The sequence below is a fragment of the Spizellomyces punctatus genome (genome assembly GCF_000182565.1).
Source record: "Spizellomyces punctatus DAOM BR117 chromosome Unknown supercont1.17, whole genome shotgun sequence".
NCBI lineage: Eukaryota > Fungi > Chytridiomycota > Chytridiomycetes > Spizellomycetales > Spizellomycetaceae > Spizellomyces > Spizellomyces punctatus.
In genome coordinates, this window is record NW_015971553.1 from 540191 (window position 1) to 566506 (window position 26316).

The window sequence follows — 26316 nt, forward strand, 5'->3', positions numbered from 1 at the left end:
CGTGCCACATGCCGATGCTTTGCTTATTTCATTCTGTTTTTTCTTTTTGTTCTATAGCGATCTCAATTTCATTTATTGGAAGTTGAACAGTATCATGTCTGGGCATAAGAAACGTCGTGCAGAAGGTAACAACCGGCTGAAGTTACGCTTGTTCTAACTGTACCTAACATCTGGCATATTTACATTTGTAGCCAAAAGTGGGGTTGGAAAGAAGACAAAGACAGGCAAGGGTTCTCAACCAGGAGAAGAATACATTGAGGCTGTTGGGGAGACGATTCCAAGTAAGATTATGGGCATTTTCCCTTGTCCATATCGTACACTTGACAAAGCAAACAGTGGGCTCAATGTGACTGCAACTAGTAGATCCGGTGTCAGGGGAAGACAGTCAGGAGGAGAGAGAAGGCATAACGGCCAGTGAAGCAGCATCCGAAAATGAGACCGAAAATATTGTGATTGAAGGTATTGCGGGAGCTGTCCATTGTACATCTTACATATCACATTGAAACTCATCGCTTGAAAAGAAAATACCGACTCAAATGATAGCTCCGACGATGATGCTTCAACGGCGGAAAGCTCTGACGATGAGTTCAAGACAAATCGTCCTCTGGTTCTACTATCCCCGGAGGATAAGGAGGCGCTGATGGAAAGGACGAGAAAGGGAAAAGATACAACTGCTACATCCAAACCTGGCGTGGTCTTCCTTGGCCGAATTCCACATGGATTTTATGAGAAAGAGATGAAGGCGTACTTTTCACAATTTGGAGATGTTAAACGCTTACGCCTTTCACGGAATAAGAAGGTACCATTGTCCTTTTTGCGTCGCTTGTGAAACTCATTTGTTGAAAATGACCTATCTTGTTTAGACTGGGAAATCGAAGCATTACGCATTTATAGAGTTTTCCTCGGAAGATACGGCAAAGATTGTCGCTGAGACGATGGATAATTATCTGCTGTTTAACCATCTGCTAAGATGTACGTGTGCGCTGGATATGCAGACATGGTATACTTTAAGCTAAGGATAAGGTCCACTCCAGGCAAGTTCGTTCCAGAAGATGGTGTACATCCTGAAACATGGAAAGGAGCGGACAAGAAGTTCAAAGTCATACCACGGGCAAAATTGCAACGCGAAAAGCACAACAAGGTCTGTTTTCACAGATTAAAGCCAGTTCAGCTCTTTAGTAACCATTTCAATTTCAATATACAGTCGCCTTCGAAGAAAACGCACGACCGGCAAGTGAAATCGTTACTGGAAAAAGAATCAAACAAGCGTGCCCGCCTTCAAGCGCTTGGTATTGATTACGACTTCCCAGGATACTCGCATAACACTGCGGGTCGTACCACCTCGTCATGATCGACTCCGGAACGCACAGGACGCCGAATCTATTTAAATGACAGATACTTGTACATTATCTTGTTAACTGCACGTGTCTACATGTAGAAGTAATAATTTGGTTGGAAACCGTACAAAATGCGCGGTAATCCGGACTCTCGTTGATAACTACTCCTTCTAAAGTCCCAAATCCTTACGAATCATATTTGCGCAGATAGGGTGATAAAAGTTTCTGTTTTGTAGGAATGTTTTCTTGGCCAAGGCTCCTCCGTTTTTGCACTTGTTCAAAGCCCGGTACAACGGCCGCACAAACTTCATTCTCCCCACCTGACGAAACAACATGCTTAATAGCTAGTTGTAGTTGCCATGCGATGTTACGATTCTTACTTCTGTGAGAAACCGGGTGACCTCTGGGAAGACGGTCTCGTACTCTGCATTCAGACACAACCACTGCCACCTGCACACCCCCTTTGATCAGTCCTGTGCATGAGGGGTAAAAAGTGCCAGCACCACTTACCGGAATCGGATCTCAGCATTAGTGACACTAGATAAGGTGTATGTTTCGTCCATAGCTGCGAGAAGCTCGTGCGGAAAGGCAGATTTTAGTAGACACTTTTCGAGGAACATGACTTTAAGCAAAGAATGTTAGATACTGAGGAGCAGAATCATGACAAGGACTTTGACTACGCACCTTTCTGATTGGAGTTGAACTTTTCAAATACCGATTTATCAAATTGAGGCTGTTTGCCCCTGCATGCATCCCATTCGTCAGCGAGATCTTGGCAAACTTGAGCAAGTTCTTGGTTAAAGTCGTTTTTCACAGGAGGCTAGATAGAAAAGATGTCAGCAGTGGCTGGCCAGAGAGTAGTGATAATCAACACCGACCATGCCGGGCTCAAATAACCACGCGTTCCAATCAACTGTGTCCAAAAGAGCAATCTTTTCATCCCCATACGAGGTGCGATAAAATTCGTACAAGAACCGCTTAAAGTCATCAGTCGCAATCGACGTGTGGGCGAACTTCGTGACGTGAGCTATGAGAAATCAATAGGTCCATGAGTCACTTCATGCTATCTACAATATGAGCCCGTGCTCTTTACCCTTAAGATAAGGCTCTGCCGCAAGATTACATCGGTATGTGAGTATCAGCAACTGTCGTGGCTGGCTTTAATGAATCCTCACCGAATACATCCGGGCCACCCAGCAGTCGTTCAAGGTAGAACAACAGGTTGAAACCCTTTTCTATGTAACTGTTCAGCATCAAATAATGGAATCGCTCATTCAAAATACATGGATACCATAAGGAACCGAAGAGAATCTGCATCAATTATGGAAGGTTAACAACATGGATAAGGCTATGGAACACTCGTAACGTATATACTCACGCCTAGTGGACACCATTTTGCCACGAAACAGAGTTGATTCGGACGAGCTGAGTAAAAGGAAACAGTTCTGGATTCCACTCAACGCCTACCTCGTCGGGATCTTCATCCCGTAAACAGGGACACAAGCGCGAGAACTCCGGGCGCTTGATCTCCTCAAAATGCTCAACCGACTCCGAGAGAGCTTTCAACCCGATAATGGCATCGAACTCGAGAACAGGTTGCCCATGGAGGCGACCGGCGATCTTCCGTTCTATAAATACCGTAAATCCCTCATTTAACCAGAAGTGCTCCCAGTTTTGGGTCGTAACCAAGTTGCCCATCCAACTGTGAGCAATCTCATGAGCAACCACATCAACTAAGCTTCTGTCACCAGCCAGGAGAGTTGGGGTGACGAACGTAAGGCAGGGGTTCTCCATACCCCCATATCTGTGAGTACCAAGTCGCAACATATATTATTACTAGATCACATAGCGAACGGAAGAAGAAAGATACAGACGGGAAACTCGGAGGCAGTACAAGTAAGTCGTACAGGCCCCATTCATAAGGAGTGAGCTGAAAAGCGCAGGTTAAATTTAACAGCCTGCACTTAAAATACTAGTAAAACTCACCAGCTCTTCGCCAGTCTTAATGAAACGCTCAGTGTCGATGAATTCCCACGCGGAAGCCTCGACGTTCTCAGGTTCACTCCACACTGTTGAGCGGGGTCCTATGGTTCGACCTTCGAGGTTTCCAACTGCTAGAGCGATTAGGTAGGACTTTTAAAAAGAACTTGTTACACCAACTCCCATTGTTTAATGAATGTATTGCTGCACCTACCGGAACTCCCACATTCTGGGCAAAGCTATACACTTTCTGATCCCCTACGGTGCGTTCACCGGTTCGTACAGCACTCATCAATGCACGAAGATGCGAGGGGACGACCACGTCTGCCGACCACTTCAACTTGTTTCCAGGGGTGTCCTGCCAGCCAATTATTAGCATATTTTTTTTGAAAACCATGTAAATGCTAGGCCTTGTATGTTGCATAAATATATCTTCTGTGTGGATATAATGGAGATCTCTACCTGACACGGCAGCATGCTGCGGGCATGAATCGCCTTTAGAGGAACATTTGAGTAAAGCAAACGCAAGATCAAGTTGACACAGTAGCACACACCTGGCATTGAGAAAAGAGGTATGGATATTTCTTTCCCATAGTTTGGCTTCACGCACGATCGTCAATATAGTGGGCTGGACGAGATGGTCGCGGGTTTACTACAGTTACCTTGGCTCTAGCCACTGAAGAGCAGTACATTTTTCTGTGGTAGCATATTCAATGCAGACCTTAACTTCCTCATCGGTCCCGAGTGGCTTCTCGAAGTGGATGGTAAACTTGGACCCGAACTTAGGGTGATGATCCGCGACGATGAACTGCCCGGACGTTAGTTGTAATTTTCAAATATACCGCAAGAAAGCTTCTCCAGTGTAAGTACCTTCAAAGGAACTCCATTAACTGACACACTCTGAATGTCGAGAAAGTTCGAGTCCAAGATCAACTGAGAGACATTGGGTTGAACTGCCCGTGCCTGGTGCACGACTTGCCCATGTAAAATGCGACGATCGAAGTCGGCTGTTAGTGTGAGGTGGGTATGCTTCACCACAATCTCATGTACGTTTGCAAACGAATTGGGATCCGTTGGGCACGTCATGGCTTAATACATGATAGTATGCCCTTGTGCCCGTTCCTTTTGTAGTGGGGACTTGCGATGCTGGTGGCATATAAATCACGTGGGCGCGGCAAAAGGGAAATCATGGGGATTTATCATGACCCCGTCACCGAGCAGCCATGGAGGATAACGACGGCAAATGTCCACGCGACGCTGAAAGATCAATACAACCGAGGCCGCACTCGGTTTAAGTATTGAGTTGCGCTACAAGATTCTTCGATCCGCCGTACCACGGTATGAAAAGACTCTGAGTGAGAGCGTTTTCTTGCTCAAATGTCAAATGAATAGCAACATTTTGTGCTACAATCTGTTGAAAACTGACAAACAAAACATGAACTCTAGTTGTCACCTGAAAAACTCAGTGAAGCCAGTTGAGGTCATGCAACTTGGTGTACGATATTGCATCGAAGCACGCTCCACACCCGAATCTGTTTACACTTTTCCAGAGCATCGCTATTCATGTTGGGGACAATAATTGGTTATGGTCTACAAAACTCTATATAAACATGTATAAGATATGCGAAATACAATAAAAATACAGTATATACAAAAAAATATCAGCAGTCGCTCATTGCCCATGACGCAACTTCTTGGAGATGTTTGTTCGGTGCTTGGTTCTCGCAAACTCCTCTGCTTTCCGCTTTCGGTTTGTGCGTTTCATGTTGGATTTTTGAAGTTTTCGCCGGGCTCGTGCTTCTGGATCCAGAACAGCCTGTACGTTCCTTTGTACTCTCCGTTCTTGCCTGACCGTCTGCACTCGGAAATGCACTTGATTGTAGACTTCCAGGTAATCTGCAGTACCGACCTGCCTCTGAATCAATTCCATGACCTCGTTTGCTAGTAGGCGCAGCTCGTCTGCGTTTAAAATTATCTGGTGAGAAATCTCCACCGAGAGCTAAAGTAATCTAAAATCGCACCTGCATCGCTGCCCTTGGCAGTCTCGTCTTTGGACGTCCGGTATAACGTTGATACCATCGGAACAAGATATAGTTTCAGATGTACCGATGGAATGTACCTACTCATGGCCGCAAACCATTGAAAGACGCTACGACGCTGATCGAGAGAATCACATTTAGTAAAGTTCGTGAATGCAGGAAATCATTCAGAGTATTTGACTAACCAGGATAGGTCCCCGCTTCTTGGAAGCCTCAGCTCTTGCCAGGTACGACAACTTACGGCACAGTGCAAGTAGCAAATCACCATGTGAGGGTGCGTCATCTGGTCCCGAGCTGGGAATCTGGTCCTCCAATATGGGTTCGCTCTCATGTGATGCGGTATCGTCCAATTCTTCCAGGGATGGTACCAGCCCTCTCATGGCGAAGTTGCCCTTGTTTAGCTCGTAGAAGCACTTTCCAAGGAAAAATAGGTTTTTTACTACTTGCGTAGCAAGATCCGTCGTCAACAAGTCAGAATTCAACTGAGCACAGAAAGAATTGCCTAGGTGTTTAAGCGATTCTTGGCTAGCCAGGACGGTATGCGGACTTGCCACTCGAGAGTTAATCACCTTACGGGATATAACATCGATTTTACCAAACAAAAGGCCAAAAGAGCGGCTACAGGCAATTCGAACCCATTGGTGAGGATGTAGCAGTAGCCGGTGGACGTGTTGCCAGATTGGTTCGGTTGCATCCATGGTGTCGGGATATTGTACTAGAACCTTGGAAAAGGTGTTCACGGTATAATACGCAATCTGCCAGGTGTGGCCTTCTTCAATTGGCCCCGTCTCTTCTTGTTCGTTGGTTCTACCTTGCTGCTCGGCCACTTCGTGCAGCACTTTCTCCAAATGTGCCAGTAATGCTGGTGGCCATCTCTTTTGCTTTTCGCCAGAGGCTTCCACCATGAGTCCGGCAACCTGCGCGGCTGTGCGCTGCAGGTGTGGTTGCGTGTCCTGCTCGAACCATTTTTCCACTAGAAGCTGCAATTTGGATACTCGATTCCCATCCAAACGAGCCGTCAGGGTAGAAAGGAGGGAGCCAGATATCTCCCTGCACTTTGCGGAATCGTCGTTGACTAGATTCATCACCAAGGCGACAAAGAGCATTTCCGCGTAATGAAATATCATTTCATCAGCCCCCTTATGGATCAGCAAGTTTAATATCTCGAGTACTGACTCGCGTCCGCTTTCGTGTTCGTATGCCAGATTTTTAACCAAGTAACCTAGTTGCTTGCGCAAGCTATTTGGACCATGTGGGTAGTTCAAGAGGAATTGGAGATACGTTTGTCGACAAAGATCGCGAACTTGAGCACTTTGACTTGTCACCATGCACTTCCGCACAATATCCATCAAATCATAGATTTCTTTGACAAGAAACTTCCGTCCCAGGATCGCACGGATGAGGGAGAATACCGTCGTCTGCCGATCCGGCACTTGTGTTTCTACATCGGGACGAATGACATCGAGTAGTGCGGCAATTTGATTTTGATCAATTGGCACATAACTACAGTCCCGTATTATGGTGGTCAATAAGCGGAAGGCGGCCTGGACCAATTCGGGATTCGTAGCCAGGCTCCTGCTCACGATTTCAAACAATCGCTTGAGAACGATCGGTATGGTTTCCTTCAGCTTCGGCAAGGGTGCTTTTGCAAGGATGGTCAATATTCGCAATGCCTGAATGCTAACTGCACTATGTTTGGAATATAGCGAACGGCCGAGAAGTTCAAGTAATGGGTCTAACATGCTCAGGTGACGTTCGTTCCGAATGCTGACGCGTTCCGTCCGTAATGCTGTCAATAGGAGGGACAGCCCGAAGTTAACAAACATATGTGCATTTGCTTGAAAATACTTCAAAGGCTCAACGCAATCAGTCCGCTTCAGTTGAACCAGAAAATTTTGCTCGACGACTGCTCTCTCCCTTTTTGTCTGAGCTGGCATTTGGGATATAGAAAGGCTCTCGGTCACAAGGTTATGAATGAAGACCATCAAATCGGTCTCGCTCAAGCCCGTGTTGCTGCTCAGACCGACTGCAAGCTTCCTTAAAACCTCTTCGAGTTTGCGTATCACTGGCGCACTATTAGTTTCCAGCATGAGCTCCTTCAGCGGTAGCAGCAGAGCTCCGATCATATTGAAGCTGACTACTTGAGATATGAGCTCAAAAGAATCAAAGCTTTTCGTAACTTTAATCTCACGCATCTTTCCTCGAAGTTCCTCCACTTCCCTTTCCGCACCAACGTCACCGAAGATATCAGCCATGCAGATTCGGACAAGGTTTCCTACACACGCGTCCAACTGCCCGGCAGCAACAGTGGGAACCATGTTGGAAACTAGAGAATGCACCGTAAAACCGAGGACATGAAGTTGATACCCTCTCGTAAGCGCCCCTTCGAGTTCTTTTAAGATGAAAGGTAAATACTCAGCACCCAAAACTGCAGCAATCTTAACCAATGTGTCCCGTGTCCGATCGCGAGCATCTTGGCCTCGAGAGCGAAGAAATTGGCAGAGTGTTGTAATCAGCTTAGGCAACTGAACCTGTATACTTTTTTCCGGAAGTTTCTGCAGTAATTTCGCAATAGCCAGAGCCAACGGGACTCGAATAGGTATCGTGTTGTCGTCAACTGCCGCCAGGTAGCCTTGCAGATCCGGCAAGAGCCTTTGCATGACCGTACTATGCACCCGTTCAGTAAGCGAGATGTCCGGCATCTCACTACCCAATTTGTTCACCATGCCTTCGGCTCCTTCATCTATCTGGTCCTCATCGATGTCAACTTCAACATGGTCATTTGCATCTTCAGGTACGTACAACTGAACTGCACTTTCTTCACTGCTCACATTGGGCATCGCGTGATCATTCTTTCCTGAGACATCGAAATGGAAATTATCCAGCACGCTGATGATGACCCGGTTTATCACTTTCTCAAGTGCCGGCTTGTGCTGTAGGGCGTTGAGAAACCGTTTGAGCAGTCCATAATAATGTCCCCAACTCAACGATCCTGCACATGCTGCAAGGGTAGTAACCGCTTCATTGATTAGGTCGTGATCTTGCACACGGTCAGATTCGAAAATAAAATGTACAACGATCGGAACAAATACATTAGCGATGTTCCCGACCGTTAAATGTCCCGCTCTACATTCATCGGCAAGGCGTCGCAATGCACGAATGCGTCGATGTATTTGCATGTGGTATATATTGCCGAAGAAACTGGCTTCCTCATCGCCGTCAGCCAAAAGACCCACCATATCAGAAACAGATGACAAAGATGGGAAAGAGCGCACAGTCTGTGCCAACAGATTTAGAAACTCCTGTCGGATCAGCTCGATCTTGAGCTTGAACCCTCGTCGTATCCTCGGAAGTATAACGTGAACCAACAAGTTCATCCGCTCCGCACACTCTTCTGGCGTGTCCCTATGCCGCTGTTCCGACGTTCGGGCAATAAATTGGGATACGCAAAAACCGGCGCTAGTACGAATGGAGAACTCTTCAGGTTCCTGAATGTAAAACAGCAGGTTATGCAAAATTGGTAGCCATTGCGTACAGCTCAACGTGACGTAGAGAGATTGACTGATGCGTCCAAAGGCCTCAAAGCGGCGATCAAAGTCTGGTTCGTCAAGGCGGTTTGTGGAATATGCGTTTAGCCCATGTATGAGCTCTGACACAAGGTTCAGACTAGCATCAAGCTTGACAAATTCCGAAAAGACTTTAAGTAATTGTTCGCGCGCTTCTCTACTTTCTAGCGTTCCAAACAGTTGGGATATGACCTTGAAGTAAATTGTGCCACAGGGTGATGTTTCCCTCAACGCAGGTAATATGGACACGAAGTCGGAAAAAATCCGAAGGATTTCGACCTTGGTGGACTCTGGAACAGCCTTCGCGGGCCGTTTTAGGTAAGGTAGCATCATGTCCAGCAGATTAGACGCCTGATCAGCATCCGTCACGTGCATGGATATCTGTGCCAGGATGCGAATCACCCGAGCGGGAATAGTGTTGCCCAGTAATCGTGTTGGCCCCTTGTCTTCGAAAAGAGAAGAGAGCAAACAGCGGAGATTGAACATCAGCACAGATAAACTCGGTTTTATGATATTCGTTGCCAGGGAATCGGATGGATACTCGTCATCCAATAGCAGAATCGCTTCAACGATTTCCAACACGACATTGACGACCGCGGGTTGTACTTTCTTCGCGGAGAGGAGAGACAGAATGCTCGGGAATAAAAGTGGCGAGTAATCGATCAAATACGATGCATATTGTCGATGTTTCGACCATGTCCTCAGAAGCTCAAGGAGTGAACTAGGCGCCTGCGTATTCTCAACACCGAATGCGGCAATCCGTTTGTTGATGGACGTCTGGAACATCGCCGGGATATACGGGCTAAAGTCAAAATCCAAATCCACCTCAAATAGCTCGTTTACCCTACGGATTGCGAGAACACGAATCTCCTTCAGTTGCTTGTCGACATACGATTCCCCTGGATCCTCATTTGTCTCAGAGGACCGGTTATTTCTTTTGCGATCTTCCTCGAGAGTATTAGAAAAATGTAGCAGGTATAGCAGGACTTTTAGTAGCTTTGGTAGGAAGGGGACCAGTAGATTCCTCAGTTGCTTAATGGCATCTTGAAGCAAATGCAGATAGCCAATTTTTCTCTTCATGTCCCTGAGCGATTCGTTCATTAAACCATCCGTTATCTGCAAAGGGGCCTCAAAGGTCGGTTCCGGAGTACAGACGACGGCATCGAACGAGTCTAGCATCATGTCAAAGATGTGTGCGCGGTAGGACTCATCTAATCCAGCTAGAAACGCGAAAATCGCCGTTCGCCGGGCTCTTAACATCATTGCAGAACTTCGACCTCGTTTACTGATGAGCTTGCCGTACAGAATGCGCACTAGAACCTGGGCTAAAGGCGCCTGATCCACAACTTTCACATTCGCATGAATGTCCTCCATATCCACCTTTGAAAGAGTGTCACGAAACTTATCGTCCTCGGTAAGACATTTCAAAGCATCTTCCAAATATAGGATCCCCGGCTGTTTCCAGGCGATTATACATTCGAGAGCCAATCTCTGAAGCCGATCATCCCCATGCGAAAGAAGCTGCAGGTAAACGTTGTACAACAAATGCGACTTATAAATACGGGAAGGTTGCCTAACTTTCGACATGACACCTAGGAAATCGATCACTCTCATTCGACATCCATCTCTGATCTCAACATGCGCTTGCTGACGCTCTGTGCCTGCTCCATTTGGTAGAGGTTGACGAGGTTGAAAGGTGGTTTGACGACAATCCTCCATCTCAAATAGCGCGAGGAATATGGAAACAATCTGCTCAGAATGCTTCTCGACGGCTTGGGGTACACCAGAGAGAATGCCTATGAGAAGAGAATGATATTTCACCGGATCGAAACGATGGCTGGAAATGGTTACTAGATCTCTTAAGAATATGGACAGGCGGTCATCGATATCAGTGTAAACGGCACGGACTAAGATAGTCCCATCTGCGACATTTGTGCAGTTCACCGTAACGCCGGGTTGCGGAGCTTCGAGCGCCGGCGAAACGTCTTCCTTGTTCTCCAGACCTGCCTGATCACACATATTCATGTCTTTTCGTATCATGCAAGTTACATCCGCTCCTAGAAGCGTTTCATAATATGCTGACCAGAAAAGGCTCAGATCGCGTTGTCCAAGGTTGCAAACGAGTTTAGTGGCTTCGGCCCAAAGAGGGGTGAACGGCACACTCAACATCGCCAACGCATAGCGTAAGGGCGCCTGCGCATACATAGCCGGCAGAGTACCAGACAGAGCTAGGGACTCGAGACGCCGGAAAAGGATGGTCTTCTCTCTAAGTGTCGCGACCGTGTTTGCAGTGCGTTCCACCTCCAAGCAGATCGCAAAAACAGGACAGGTTCCAGTATATGCGCTATCCTTACTAGGTTCCAGAGGACACTGATCAAACGCACATAATATTCGTAAGGTATGCAGTCGAACGTCCCCGTTCAGAGACCCAATATCTTTACCAATAGTGGCAAAAACTTCTCCAAGATTACCGGTAGATAGGAGAGCGTGATCGCCCGACCGCTGAAGGACTTCTACAAAGTCGGCCACCCCTTGCAGAGCTACAGCATTGTTGACAGCATAAGGCAGAAACGAAGTGATGATCACATCCCATGCGTCGCCTAAGCGATGAATGCTCCCACTCCGTGAAGCAGATTCAGATAGAGCACCGATCACATGGCCAGCCAAAGCAGACATTACAGCGCGGCTGGCAGGGTCGGTCAACATGTCGCCAGAGAGAACGTCCACGAGCGATGCTATCAAAGCATTTAGAGCCTCAAAAACGTCCGCAAATGGTAGCGCAATGTAAGGGATGGTTGAACATACGGCGGCAAGTAGACCGAGATCTGAAGATGCCTGATGCGATTCGTTCGCGATTTCTCGAAACTTAGCGTTCCAGCTTTCTCGCTCTCGCAATAAATCAATAATTGCCGGAGCTATATCAGATTCAGGCTTGCTTTTAATCTCATTTCTTGTTGATGATCGGAGGTAGCTCACATGAGAGTCAAAGCGAATGCGATTATCAGCCGTCTTAAAAGAATATGGAAGGGTTGCGATGTATTGATCGATCTTGCCGCAAAAGCTCGCTAAACACAGAATAAATTCTTTTGGATGGAGTGCCCATCTTCCTTGTATATATCTGGGATAGATGACATGAATACGAGCCGTATGATGCGGACAAATCCGGATGTGTCACTTACGTCAACAAATACGGAAGGATGATTCTGGGGAAGTGCTCCCAATTCCGATGATGGAGCAGGTCGCAAAAATGGAGGACGAGTGCGAAGTCCTACATAGCAGTTATCATAAGAATCAGGCACACGTTATTCAGAGTTCGATATGCAACCGTACATCAGTTGTGAAGAGGGTATTCAAAATATCCTTCCCACGGGTAAGCACCTCTTCCATTGAAGAAATCAGCAAGCATTCGGCCAGCAGCTCAACAAAAGCTGTTTTTGTGTGCGATGGGCAGTCACCGCGCGCCTCGTAAAGAAGTTGGCAAAGAGGGTTCAATGTCATATAGAGCGACTCTCGATCTGTGAAGTCAGATGAGATAAGGCGATCAAGTTCCTTCATTTACGCACCACTTCAATCAACGTACTTGTGACCTTTCTGCCATTGCGAAGAGCAACCCAATTGCGGATCAAATGCATTATTTTGCTTAGTTGCATATAGATAGTCGCTGTTGGTGTTCCTGCCCTAATTTTTTCCATCCATGACTGCAACTCGCTTAACAAAGTATCCCATAGAGGGATCAGATTCTCAGTTGCGGTATGATGCCCGACTAGTTCAAATAAGCGCTGCAGCATCCGGTACGCAGGATCTGAACCTAAACATTAATACTTGAAAAGTTTACAATGACAAACGCTGTCCGAAATACCGGTGTCATCGGATCCTTCACTCAGTATTACCAAGAATAGCTGCCTCACCATTACTGGTGACCGGTAGTGGACGTTTCCGTCTACTTGCTGCAAGGACGGTAGTGTGAGATACCATACGTGGGTCGTGTTCGTCATGCCATATACGTGCCTTAACAGCTTCGAAGAAAAGTGCGCTGAGGCCATCGAGAAGAGGATCCTCAGGGGTCGCTCTGAGGCGCCGGATGATGTCCTCATACAATAAGGCAGCGGATGCTCCTTGAACCTTTCGCATCAACGATCCGAAGGATTCTGCTGCAAAACGCCGAATGTACTCTTTTGTGCTTCTTAACAGTGGGACCATTAAGCTATTTTTCAAGTACGCAGAGGAAGGAATTAATGACCGGGGCAACCGATGAATCGCGAATGCAACATACTCAAAAGTCGAAGACATATCATTTAGTAGGTATTTGGATTGATATTTAACAAGATACGCGAGAGTATTGAACAGGCACTATAATGAAAGGTGACGCAAGAAAAATATGATGAGACCCCCAGTCTTGATGGCCCCAGAGACATCAGGACTTACCTCGGTTAGTTTGATATCTGATATTTGGAGCAATCGAACAATGATTTCAAAAAGTGGACGGATATAGGGATGGAAATCATCCTGCAGATCTCGAGCTAACGCCACGGTCAAACTGGAAAACGGATTAGTAACATGCTCCCATCGCAAGCAGGCACTCGTATACGTACTCCAAAATCGGCTCGTACGCGAGACTGTCGAATATTTGAAGATGACGCATGATCAATGTCATCATCGCATCTTTATGATATAGTATTTGCACCAGTGACATGGACAAGGGCCGCACATCCCGGACAAATGAAGTGAAGTGTCCAGTACAGTTGACTTCCACCCATCGATCAAGAGCATCCTTGAAGAAAGAGCCATCCTCGTCCTGGTGACAGTTGCCAGATCAGACATTTGTACAAATGTTTGAACTTTCAATGTCCCGAGAACAAGCAAACGTACCTCGATTGGACCATGTTGTCGGACACGATGAGCAACGTCGATTTTCACCGTTTTGATACGATCATGAAACGATTGAAACTAAGACAGTTCAGGGTGAGAAATCCTTATATTTCGGGAGATAATGTGAGGCTGGACGTACCCTAAACCGGTTACTACCGTCGGTTGTATTAAGCTCTTTTACTGTGGGCTGCAGCATGGCCGGTGTAATGGAAGAGTAGGGCCCGGGGAATGATGAATGCGCTCAATGACCGAGGAGCCGGTCGCAAGGCTCCCGCTAGGTTAGGCTGCCCTTGAATTTACTACGAAAAATGTGCCTGGACTGGGCAGCGAAGATCTACTTCGACGATCTCACGTAAGTCAAAAATAAAAAAATGATTACGTCCGCTTGCCCCCAAGGCGGCTTAGCGCGTCCCCTGCAATGAGTTGGGTAGGCATGAAACCCAAAAGTCGACGTAAACGGATTCCGAGATCATCAGCAAACGAAGCACAGGAACGAACAGGGTTTACCTAGTAGGATCCGGCTACTAGCTATTTTTAGGCCACCGGATCACCCATTTGGGTAGCTCGTATCGTGGCTTACCACCAAGCGATTACATCCTATGGTCCGACTTGTGTGAGTGGACGAATGACAGCGAGCAGCGCGGAGACCTCTTTTCGTAAACGGAGGCGGTCTCTTGGAGAAGATATTAATCATGAGACCAAGTGGTACCGGATGCTACCTGACGATGATAACGTTACTCCAGTACATCCTCACAACTCATCAGACGTGCCGGTATCTTGCACCCTCGCAGCATCCTGCTTGAACTTCTCATTCCAAACAGTTGATGCCTACCGGGAGCACTACCGTGAGGCCCATGTGCTCCTGTGCTTTGTTTGTGGGCGTATTTTACCTACCGCATACTTGCTGGACATTCATCTCCAGGAGATGCACGATAGTTTTTTCCAGGTTTTAGCCGCTCAGCAAGATATGGTATGGTACCCATATAACTCGTTGTCGGACAGCATGTTTCGTAACTTTTGGTTATTAGTACCGGTGCCTGGTGGAGGGATGTACCACTCTGTCATCCACTGCACAATCCCGAAATCATCACTTCAGTCATTCACATTCACTTAACAAGGAGTATGATGTTCGCGTGGTCTTTGGAGAAGATCCACATGAAGTGAGATCAAGTGAACCGGATTCCAGGCTTCTCTTGCTTTCCCCAGCGGACGCCGCAACTGTAGCGAGTTACGATACGTGCGATTTAGACAGTATATAGAAGCCGCAGAGTTTTAACACATATTTAAATCGGTCAATTTTTGTACAGAATAAGCTGCAATATACAAGACTGCTATGACTGGGGGGAGCGCATTAAGGACTGGTTGATGGATTTGGCCACGCTAGAAAACAGTCGCTCGATTTCCGGAGCACACCGTATGAAGTTCGTATGATCCCAGAAATTGTAACGCGGGTTTCGGATCAATTCGATAAACGTTATCAGAAGGCCGTACGGATGTGGTCGGTTTACTACCAGCCTCTCAATCAAGACCCTTGAAGATAGAGGTATCGGTTGTCAGACAGCGGAATGCTTACACAGTATCATGTATCGATCCAATTACCTTGTTATTTGTTCCTGCACAATCTCCTGATTCGCCTCGGCAAACAGGTAGAGCAGTACACAACTGAAATAATGCGTGTGACTATTAGGGTAGCGAAGTTGATTGGCTATTGAACTGAAGAGCAAGTATCGACCTACGTAAAGATACATTTATGAGCTAAGACTGTGTTTACTAGCCGATTGGCTATTTCCTTACCTTCCGTGTCGAGATCCACCGCCAATTGCTGAAATATGTCCATGGGAGCGCTGTGTGTTATGGGAGTGGAGCTTTGCGACTGCTTACTCTGGGTTTGCGTTATGGCTTGTACACCAACGTACAATACCAGAGCATTGATAGCGGCGACATTATAAGCAGAGTCCGGAAGGAGCAAGCGACTCCGTAAGTCCAGCAGAAACGTTACTGGCCCACGCGTCTTCAAATACACGTCAATGTCTTGCTTGAAATTGTTCAGTAGCAAGCTGCTGGTGTAGTCGGACAGAACGTGCGGCGGCTGGTTGATTTCCGGTAATAAGTCAACTTTCAGATTCGGTGTAAACGGATCCGGCAGCCGCATGTTTCTCGGAAAGGCGCTAAGAATCAGATTCCGCAGTTGTATGCACGTATGGGGAATCACATCTACAAAGCTGAAATGATAGTCGCACAGAAATTCGGGAAAGTCGTGCAGCAAGACAAGCAAAATGCGCAAAGTTGCTCTGTACAATAGCCGCGTGGTTTCCGACATTTCCACTTGTTTCAACAACGGCCCGAGAAATTTAAACAGGTCGACCAAGAGGCGCTGGAAGAACGGCCAAAACTGATGAAGAAGAAAATGAGCCGTCTATTCGGTATACGCACAAGCGGTGTCCAGCTACCTTTTGATTTTCAGCTAAAAGCAGCTTAGACATGAAAAAGCGGTGTGAAACGAGCTGCAGCCACGAAAACGTGAATCCAGGCAGGAATGAAGGCTGGAGAGTATGGAATGTGTTGCTGCATCAAGCATAAACGTAAACAGGCATTCATTGCATCAGAGATGACAGCTATCCACAAATACGTACCTGACGGCCGACAGAATCTGAATGTAAATTGGTTGCAGATCGTGTTCAAACATGTTGAGATCGTTCAGTAGCGTGGAAAACAATCGGAAGAAGGGGCGTTGGTTGAAATGAGTACGCTGCTGTTCGTGGGAATGAACCAAGACCAACACGATAATCGAAAGAATCTTTGCTGTCAGATTCAGCCGCGCATGGTTGTTGTCTGCGCCGGCGGGATCAACATGGTAGCGTACGAGGAGAACAATCAGCCGCGCAAAGGCGTCTACGGCCTGGAAAGGTAGGGCGGGCGGAATATCAGGGCTGGATTTTGACTTGATGTACGAATCAATGCATATCTCCGTGCAAACACGGAAGAATAGTGGTGAGATCGACTCGGCCTTCAGGATGCCTTGCTGTTGCAGCTGAGAAGCGACCTCTGAGAATAAGCATCTGACCAACTAAGCAATTCGAAACACCTTCCCCGTACCTGTTGAATGAAGAACGCATGGGCCTTTTCGTTGGAAGCGGGATGATAAAATGTGCGGGTCCAATCATGGAACAAAGCAGCCAGGTGCTCTCGAAGGCTTGCCGTTTCATTATCTTTTGCAGTCAAATCCTTGACGGAGAAAAGAGGCATATTACTCCTCCATGCTTCCAACTGTTGAACAATGCTGGATGAAGTGTGGTATCAGCAAAATCTACCCTTATCAATGGATGGTGTTCACCAAATAACTGACCCATCTGATAGTTTCCCACGCATTGCCAATTTGTTTAGCATTTCGAGACTATTAAAGAAACCGCTCTGCAATGCTACTGGCTGATCGGCTTCTACAAACTTCTGCATCAAGTCCACGGTGAACTCAATGACAGGTGTGCGGCCACCGTCCATTAAACGAGCCAGTTGCATATCAAGTTCAGAAATACTCAAAAGATTCGCTTGAACAATTGCGAGCGTTGCAGAAACATTGTATTTGCGCTGACCATTAACAGGTTAATACGGACATAGAGCATGTTCGACCAAGCGCCTCTCCTTACCTCATCATCATGGTAGAGCAACCAATCTTTAATTTCTTTTGCTAACCGCTTGGAGACGTCACACATCTTTTCCAGCAGATGCATATAGACCTCTCGTCCGATCGGTGAGTTGTTCTTATACAGTAGCTGGACAACTTTCTGTGCGAAAAGCAGTGCAATTTCATCTCGATTGAAAGAGTGCGATAGGAGCAACAGTATGTCACGCATTAAAATGCGAATTTCATGCTGAGCTGGAAGGGTAGCCAGTGTAGCAGTGGAGTTCTGAAGGACTTGTTGCTCTAAATCGGACATATAATGCTATAGCGATACGTCCTTTAGCTTGGAATTACACCCGAACGTTGCGGCCTAAACAAAACGCGTCTCACCGCAAACTTTTCAACACATTGTTGCGTGGGTAATGCGCCCCTTGGTTCCTCAAATGTTCCTTCCCCAGCACCCGGAAGGACAGCAGAGACCGTGTCTGAGCGTGTTTCTGCCCGAGGTATTGCATGCCGAGTCGTCTTTTCACCAAGTTCGGCGCCTGTATATGACAAAATTGGTATTCTGCATTGAAATGCAAATGCATGTCAGGTTCTTCAGCAGAAGGCCTACCAGGCGTAGGGGACATTTGCCGAGATACTCTAGAGAAGTCTTCGTATACGCGGAACTACGCGAAGTTAGAAACATACTCGCCAACCATAGCCTTGCACCGTGTAATAGTTTACCTGCTGCACATTTAGTCCGCCAATTTTTAGCCGCAGCGGCTCCGGTAAAGTGGAAGGATACCGGGAGGCCGCGTAAACAGCCATATCATAGTATGGTTGATTACTCCGCTTCATTCAAGAATTAGATCGGTTCCGCATTGAAACGGGCTAAGCTTTTAACTCACCTCTCGATGTTTTCGTCGATTAACAAAAGATGTGGCCAACGCCTCGTCAATGTCAGGCAGGGCCTTCTCAGCAGCGGCTTTCTCTAATACAGAGCACGCCAGATCTAAATTGTCGGCTACAATAATGTACACGGCTTGCTCCGGCATCGTTTGCTGGTAATATCAGTGACAATGTCAAGCTAGATTCGGTTGGTAACGCAATGCGACGAGCATCGTATACCTCTGTGAAGCCGTTCTGCACCAATAGACTGCGGAGATGAGACATCATGCTCACCCGTAAGGGTTCACGAGATGATACTGCAGCCAAGCTCCCTGGACATCATAATTAGAGCTAGCACCCAACTCTCTCACTGGTTGTACGTACCCGCGAGGTTAGACACCATGAGATGTGCAGCCTTGCGCATTTTATTCTCATCCGGCTCTAAAGCAAAATCTTTGATAACGATTTCTCGCGTAGCGATTCCTGCGATAGTGACGCTTCGCTCGACAACAGGGGATATTATCTACAAGAAGCCTAACTCAGCGACACAATTTTACGGCTCCGAATACACACAAAATTGAACCTCTCTTATAGCGCGATCAATAGCGATGTGCACTATTCTCTTTAAGGATGGCTGCGCAGTAAAAATTGGCAAGTTGGGGTTAAAAGTGATGAAAGCTGCGAGATTCGGGATGCCAACCCCGTTTTCATCGGCTGGAGACAACAATGAGATGGCGTATAGAATGCCAGTTGACAATAAGATGGATCTCACCAGCGGTTGTATTTGTTGCCAATGGTGTGTGATTGGAGAGTGAGAGCAGTGGTTGGTCAGACCCCAAACCTGCTCCCAATCCGCTAGTGAAAGTGGCAGAGTTCGGATCTACAGGGAAAGCTCCTCCCAGTGTTCCGTTACCCACAGCCCCGGTAGTTGAAAGGGTTGAAGTCAGAGGTTTGCCAATATTCTTAAAAGCGTCGGTGGTAATGGTGGACTCTCTCTGGGGTCTATTGCGCAGGAGACTCGTTGGCTGAATATCTGGACATTCCGAAGGTCAACCACGCCGGCAATCTGTGATATATATACAACAATTCAAACCTTTGACATCGAGTTTGATGTTTTTGCAAAGGACTTCGATCTCAAATTTCAAATTCAACTTCAGGTCGGCAAAATGATATAATTCAGCTAGCAGTTTCATGACGGCCATGAGCCACGGGTTGGGAGGTTTGAAAACTTTGCTAGCGTTGCACTGCTCGAGGACCTTGCATACAAAAGGTATAACCACTATCAAGCGTCCGCTGTCGTACCCCTCAAGTAGTAGATCCTAAAATCACCAGTCAGTTTCGTGTGCAAGGGAGGAGGCGGCGCTCAAATATATCTTACTACCTTCACCGCCAAGTTTTTGTGCTTAATTGGCCTGTTTTTGCCAAGAGTGATACCTCCAAGCCATGTTCCAAGGTTTTTTAACAAGGAGCGTTCTTGAGAAGATGTAACAGTTTTCTCCGAGTTCAGCAAAATGCGTATATTCGCAAATGTCTCGTGAAGAATGTGGCGATAGAGACTCATGCTATCCAGTGCGTCCAAGAAGGCGATGTACAATGAGTGGAAATTTGGTTCAATGCTCGCCCGCTTGACGACAATGTAGTGGCTAAACCAGCGAAAATGGTGCTCCTTAAGAATATCTTTAATTTCAGTAACCTTTGCGTCAAGGTTCGCGAATGACACGTTATTGATTATGAAAAGAATCTTGTCCTGAGTGCCTTCGGTGGGAACTTCGAACTGATCGCGATTAGCGGCATCGAGGAGAGTATCCAGTCTTAACGCTGTGAAGACGGGTGCTTCAACTGCGCTCGCGCCTTCACTGCGGTCTAAAATATTATTCGAAGTCAGGGCTAGATTTGCCTCCGCTGTCAGATGCTCGCTTTGCTGATCGACTCCACTGGTGTTTACTTGTCGTTGAAGAGTTTTGATATATTGTACCATTTCCGGGTGCGCCTGATACAGATGGCCAATCTGTAGCAATAACGAGCCGTATTGCGGCCACTCTCCAAGCCGCGCTTGAAACTGGTTCAGTGCTTGAATACCAAACTTGAACAATCGAGATCCAACCGGTTGGCGAAGTGCATCCAAGACGTATCGAAGAGCCATGCCCAACGCCCTGGACGTAACTATCTGATTCTGAATCAGGGCGCCAAAGAGCAGACTCGTAATGGCAAGCTCCTTCTCAGGATATCGCGGAAAAAATTTGTACTCGTCGAAAAGATTGTGCACCATGCATTTGTAGATATCCTGCTCTCGCGGGGTCGCAGACGTCTTGAATCGTTGGAGGAGGTCGACGACTTGATTGATGGTGAGGTCGCCCTTGTAAATCTTCTCGTAGTATGAATTCGCCTCCTCTTCAACATCATCTGTGAATGTGTTCCCGTCAGCCAATGCACCATCCCCTACGGAGGCGACATTGACTAATCGAGGGTAGGTTTGAAGACAGGTGCCGGTCACTTCCTTTAAGAAATCGGAACTTGCTGGGGTCATTGTACTGCAGACATCCAAAAATTAGTATGAGCTCTTTTTGCAACAATTGATAATCAGGGCCATCTGCTGACCTGCTATGTGCATGCAAGACTCGCAGGAAAGTCGCCACAACGTCAACCGATAATGGAACAGACCGCTTAGGGTTTGATGCATCCATACGGGCACTTTGCGACGTAACTTTGTCATTCAAAAATTCCAAACACGCAGTCACAAACACTTCTCCCTCATCTCGAATGTGATCCTGCAGCCATTTCTCCAAGTTAAGATAATCCCTCCGAGATGCGAGCGCGGCAAGATCAATGGCAAAAGAAAATGGCTTGATTTCCAGAATCTGAGACAACGCCTGGGAAAAGTAAACCTTTATTACCAGTATCGCAATAAGCACATCCGCACAAGAAACTGCTTACTCTCATTTCCTGTGCGACGTCCAAAATTCGGGACAGGGATGATGGATCCTTGGCATACAAATGTAACAAGCCTGATGTTGACAAGCTTTGGTTTACTTGCCATAGCCGCGGGAGAACAAAGCCAGAGTTTGGGTGTCCCGTGAGAAACAACATTACGAGTCCCGGGGTCATTTCCTTCATGATAGCATTCCAGGGGAACTGAAGAAGAAAAAATGGGTATAACGGCATCAGATGATCCGCCTATTAAGGTATCACACTTACTGCCACTTGGGCAAAGCCCAGCAAAAGAAGCTCTGGTGATTGCTGGACGCCTTGTTCAAACAAAACTTTCACATCTTCATACAAGGGTCCCTCTGACAACAGGATCAACGTTTCAATCAGCTCAACCGAATTGAATGCTTGGGTGGCTAAGGATGGTATAGCTGCTCGTGCAGAGTTCGATGCATCCAAGGGCACAACGCGCTTGAGAGTGGTTTGATTAAGACTGAAGAGCTCGGGTGTTGAGTGAATGGCCTGCCTTAAAAAGGATAGCTGTCCCTTATCATTGTTCCACCGGCAGAAAAATGCCTTCACGGGAAACTGATAGATGTCCTACGTGATACCATCATTCAGAATGCTGTTAAAGAAACGCAAGCCCTTCCCGACCAACCTTGAGATAAACTTTGGAAGCATTTAACAGAACAGCGAGCCCTTGGGAATCGGCGATATTGAAGTCCTTATGATCACACGCACGCATGACGACGTACCAATCCAACTTCGGGTTCTAGCGCATCGGTTAGCCCTGCGTCCGGTCATTTCCCAAAATGGAACTTACCAGATCCGCCACGACCGAAGCAAAAACTTCCACATCCCATGACGACATATGTTGAACTGCTACATCAGCACCTTCAAAGATTGATGCCGCCAGACCTTGCGCAGCCGCGCTTTGTTCCAAATTTGAATGTGTTCTGACCATCATTATTAACACTCGTGCGACCTCCTCTTCGTTTAAGCTTGCAGATGAGGAAAACACATGATCCATGACACGCCTAAGGATTATAGAAGAGCTTGTGGCCCCATAACCAAGTTCCTCCATCAGCTCTGCCAACGATATCCCGGCACTGACTTGATGAGCGAGAGATTCCTCCGTAGGATCCATGCTGAAATAAGGGATCCGCTAAGATACATGCCCGCAATCGCTCACCGCTGCCTTACTTACCTTGGGTCTGGTAATGGAAGGCGGTTGTCTGACTTGAAACTGCTCGATGCGACCGACAGGTCCAAGCTGCTCGCGATATTCTCAATGTGCCCAAGACGATGAAGGATTGTCAAACTGCGGAGCACTAATTGTCGATCGATTCCGTCCACGCCTTGTCGTTTCAGATGATCAACGGCTCCTACGGCAAGGTCAGGAATGGACGATGTCACAGGCGACGCTGCTATGGCGGGCCAAGAAAAAAAAGGTTTTCAGACTCAGTTAGTAGCATGCTCTGAGAACATATGAGCAAAAGAATAAGCCTACAATCGACAGCTTCGCGCTCGTCCGCAATAAGCAGAGTGGCCGCAACTACAAATCGCTGAACTACACTGAGATCAGAGGTCTCAAGGAGAGTTCGCCAAGTAGTTGGAGCAGAGGACGATTTAACGTTGATGGGCTTCCAACAATACGGATCACTGGACGACGTATTCAGGAGAGGGAACCCTACCGAAACGAAACTCAACGAGCCCGCTTGCGATCGCAAAAACTAGGAGGCGGGCGATAAATGCAACAGCGAAATGGTACACGGACAGCTACTACTACCTGGTGCAGCTCAGTGAACGTCAGCGCCCCTGGGAACAAGAGAGCCTGCGAGCAAAGAAATGCAAGCTGGCTGAGGACGACGTTCCTGGACGAAGTCGTGGGATAATCCAACAACACTAGGAAAAGAGAAACCAGTGGATAATCTGGATGCATTGGGCAAGAAGCCCTCACGTTGCGGCTTGCAAGAGACCGACAGATGGAGGGCAATGAACGCCCACGAAGCAACAAGTGTAACCGCAGAGAGGAGAGCGTTTAGCCAGCTGTAATCGCAATCCTATGAGCAAAGCTTCCCCATTTATCGTAACTGTGCCAACTTTTGCAATCACTTCGAATCGGCGCGAATCGCCTCGAATCAGAACGATGATATGGCTGTGCCACTCTTGCAATGATTCCACATGATCAGATGCCGATTAGTGTACAGCAAAAGCAGATTAGTGTGCGATATCACGTGTATCACGTGGTAGTCTAGCATTCAGTAATGCTGGGTAAAATGTGTACTGTACAATGGGATGCTGACATGACACATGTGATATCACACTGCCCATACAGTATGTGGGTGTTTATGATGATCCCATGTGACTGCACATGAACCAAATCAATTCCATTCAATAGCAGTCCACCAACCAGTTCACATGCAGTCACATGTGATTGTCATAAATGCCCACATACTGTACTGTATTGGCAAAAACAAATGTCAGTGCCTCACACACCAGGGAATTAACTGGTGACAACCAGTTCAGAAAAGCTAACTAGCTAACTCCTTACAAGTAAATAACTACTACTAGGCCCAATTACACATGCAATAATGTCATGGTAGGTCAATCAGGTAACTGAGCCCACCACCACAAGAGAAATCTGTAGTGATATTAGATGCCTAGGGATGTCATGGACTAGTTGATGCGAGCATGTTGTAACAGGCTAGCAGGGACATGAAGACAACAGAAAACTAGGGAAGACTTGGTTACTACTTGTTATTTTTCTTTGAGGGGCCTCAGAGAGGTCCTCTTTTTATAGACAAAAGGGGCTGACAAATGCTATATCCTAACTACCCAATCAGATCTCACCCACATCATCCTAAACTATTTGTCAGCCTATTGCACCATTTGCACCCAATCAGAACTCATGCATGTCATCCTAAACTATTTGTCAGCCTATTGCACCATTTATAGCCAATCACAAGTAAGACAAGTTATCCTAAATACATTGTGCCACTTGATTGAAAGGAGCAGATGCCAGTGTGTCAGAATACTCATCTAATTTAGCCAGAAATGGCTAAATCTGCTTATTTATCTAATTCTGGTCAAATGAATGCTGACACCATCAGCAAAGTCATGTGACCACTAGTTTGGAACCACACCTAACCAGTATAACTATAGCACTGACAGAAGAATTCTGTCACACTTAAGAAGGCTCACATGGAACACTGGGTGGATCTTCATGGTGCTGGGGAGCTCAAGGGTGTAGTTCTGAAATTCATCCTTGGCCTTGATTCTGTAAGGTCCAAGCCAGGGGTGAAAAAATTTCTGAGCTGGTCTCTGGGCTTCTTCTCCTGGGGTGATGCCTTCTCTAGATAGCCAAACTTTGGAGCCTAGGGGGTAGCTTGGGGCCTTGCTGAGAGATTAAGGATCTGGGCTGCCTTGGGGGTGGTGGCTATGGGGTGGAGGATGCTATCCACATAGCAGGTCTTCTTGCAGCTAGAGCATGCTAGCCTCAGGTGGCCATGTGCATGTCCATCTTTCTTCAGGCATCCAATAGCTTTGCACTTGGGGCAAGCTGCAGTCACCACCTACTTGGAACTCCATGCTGAAGTCTGGTGGCAAAGCCATGTCAAGAACCACCCAGTAGGATCCCCTCTCAGAATCCAGTCTTGGGACCAGTTCAAGAGAGCCCTTCAAGAGAACTTCCTCCCAGCAAATGCCACCAGAGCAGCAAGAGACCAGTTGGCCAGGCTCAAACAACAAGGTGTAGCGAACGACTCTGATAAACCGGTTCGCTCAAAGGCATCAGGTGACCACAATTGAGGTTTCCGCAATTGTAACCTAAGCTTCGAAACCCCTAAGATCAAGCTCGGTTCTGGGCTACACCAGCACAGTGTGAAGGATACGTTACGCAGCCATGATCGATCATGGCGATGGTCCGAGATGGGAAGATCGGACGCCGCCACCCTAATGAAGGCTACGGAAACTAGTGTAGACGTTACCGTAGCATATTCTTGTATAAAAAGAGGAATTCAATAAAATAAGTCGGCGGCCAGAAGCCGTAGCGACAAAAAATCCCCACAACTAGCTTCTCAACCCCAATCCTAGGTTAACAGGAACCTAACAGAGCGCTTCAATGGCCTGATCACCCGCACTGAAGCCTCTAAATCCTGCTCGGTTCACAACTAACCGACTCTCCTTGCCTCTCGCCCTCAAGTCGCTACCGACGCCCAAAGAAAGGATTTGGAGACTATGATTCCTAGTACGGACACCCACACAACCTGCTAGGAGACCCAAGTTGTCTTTACCGTAGTCTACCAACAAAAAATCCGTTACAAAGGCTCAGTAAAGGAGTACCTAAACCAGTTCAATACTTTATGCCTTCAGGTGGATGACTTGTCAGAAGCTGAAAAGTTAGACAAGTTTATCAGAGGGCTTAAACCCAGGGTTCAGGAACAACTGGAGCTCAACCTCACCAGTTGTTGAGATTCAGGCTTAAACCACGCTGTATGATCTATAAATCATGTGAGATCATGCTGGGATGTCAAAAGAAGCCAGGCCACCAGCTACTACTCCCCCAAGGCTGAGAACTCTGGAGTAGTCCCTATGGAGATAGATAGTATATCCACCAACTCTGGGAAGCCTCTCTCCAAACTCACTGAGGCTGAGAAGACTGAGCTCAGAAAGAAGGGAGCCTGTTTCAGGTGCAGAAAACCAGGCCATATTGCCCCCCTATGCCCCTTGAAGACCAAGCAGCAGGGAGATGGCAAGCAGACTCAGTAGAAGATAGAGGTTCTGCCTCTACTGGGGAAGATATCAAGAACCACCACCCTGACACCCACCACCTGGTACACTCTCCTGTTATTCAACCCTTGGACCTATTGGACCCACCTGAAACCACCCCTGAGATTTTAACTATCCATGGACTTTACCTGGAACCCCAGAGAACCCCAGCATCCCAGAGAACCCCAGAAACCCAGAGAACCCCAGAAACTCCAGAGAACCCCAGAAACCCAGAAAATCCCAGGACCCCCTGAGAACCCCAGAATCCCAGAGAACCCCAGAACTCCAGAGAACCCAAGAACCCCAGAGAACCCAAGAACCCCAGAAAACCCAAGAAC

General features: G+C 47.1%; 6 protein-coding genes across 7 annotated transcripts; 3 read left to right on the plus strand and 3 right to left on the minus strand.

Moving 5' to 3' along the window:
* Positions 1-65: 65 nt before the first annotated feature.
* Positions 66-1518, plus strand: SPPG_07834. 2 transcript variants are annotated; one of them, XM_016755986.1, is made up of 7 exons: positions 66-125; positions 192-281; positions 361-459; positions 522-799; positions 864-972; positions 1035-1141; positions 1205-1518. In XM_016755986.1, the coding sequence occupies exons 1-7, from the start codon at positions 95-97 to the stop codon at positions 1349-1351; spliced, it is 861 nt and encodes a 286-aa protein (XP_016605060.1). In that variant the 5' UTR covers positions 66-94; the 3' UTR covers positions 1352-1518. The 2 variants fall into 2 exon arrangements, with proteins under 2 accessions (XP_016605060.1, XP_016605059.1); XM_016755985.1 differs by having other exon boundaries at positions 364-459.
* Positions 1508-4403, minus strand: SPPG_07835 (leukotriene A-4 hydrolase/aminopeptidase; the record flags this gene model as incomplete). The annotated part of the gene is made up of 15 exons (XM_016755987.1): positions 1508-1657; positions 1718-1787; positions 1848-1959; positions 2022-2157; positions 2216-2364; positions 2431-2445; positions 2513-2648; positions 2799-3141; positions 3212-3267; positions 3324-3470; positions 3532-3675; positions 3780-3812; positions 3872-3917; positions 3980-4125; positions 4188-4403. The coding sequence occupies 15 exons, from the start codon at positions 4401-4403 to the stop codon at positions 1508-1510; spliced, it is 1899 nt and encodes a 632-aa protein (XP_016605061.1).
* A 444-nt stretch (positions 4404-4847) lies between these two features.
* Positions 4848-14147, minus strand: SPPG_07836 (uncharacterized protein). Its single transcript, XM_016755988.1, has 13 exons — positions 13931-14147; positions 13792-13869; positions 13515-13717; positions 13348-13459; positions 13196-13272; positions 12931-13126; positions 12782-12869; positions 12503-12724; positions 12253-12437; positions 12102-12190; positions 5542-12040; positions 5339-5474; positions 4848-5276 (listed from the first exon to the last, which is right to left on the minus strand). Exons 1-13 carry the CDS (start codon positions 13985-13987, stop codon positions 4990-4992), a joined length of 8229 nt encoding a protein of 2742 aa, XP_016605062.1. The 5' UTR covers positions 13988-14147; the 3' UTR covers positions 4848-4989.
* A 74-nt stretch (positions 14148-14221) lies between these two features.
* SPPG_07837 (uncharacterized protein) lies at positions 14222-15291 on the plus strand. Its single transcript, XM_016755989.1, has 2 exons — positions 14222-14761; positions 14820-15291. Exons 1-2 carry the CDS (start codon positions 14417-14419, stop codon positions 15048-15050), a joined length of 576 nt encoding a protein of 191 aa, XP_016605063.1. The 5' UTR covers positions 14222-14416; the 3' UTR covers positions 15051-15291.
* Positions 15053-23257, minus strand: SPPG_07838 (CCR4-NOT core subunit CDC39). The gene is made up of 26 exons (XM_016755990.1): positions 22998-23257; positions 22719-22941; positions 22416-22635; positions 22032-22356; positions 21867-21980; positions 21479-21808; positions 21218-21415; positions 20882-21153; positions 19665-20814; positions 19377-19602; positions 19056-19316; positions 18867-18997; positions 18668-18806; positions 18524-18615; positions 18304-18456; positions 18140-18247; positions 18027-18081; positions 17801-17955; positions 17436-17732; positions 17138-17376; positions 16888-17071; positions 16425-16822; positions 16242-16356; positions 15586-16183; positions 15391-15523; positions 15053-15321 (listed from the first exon to the last, which is right to left on the minus strand). The coding sequence occupies exons 1-26, from the start codon at positions 23148-23150 to the stop codon at positions 15123-15125; spliced, it is 6468 nt and encodes a 2155-aa protein (XP_016605064.1). The 5' UTR covers positions 23151-23257; the 3' UTR covers positions 15053-15122.
* A 2672-nt stretch (positions 23258-25929) lies between these two features.
* SPPG_07839 (uncharacterized protein) lies at positions 25930-26232 on the plus strand (the record flags this gene model as incomplete). Its single annotated transcript, XM_016755991.1, has 1 exon — positions 25930-26232. One exon carries the CDS (start codon positions 25930-25932, stop codon positions 26230-26232), a length of 303 nt encoding a protein of 100 aa, XP_016605065.1.
* Positions 26233-26316: the final 84 nt, after the last annotated feature.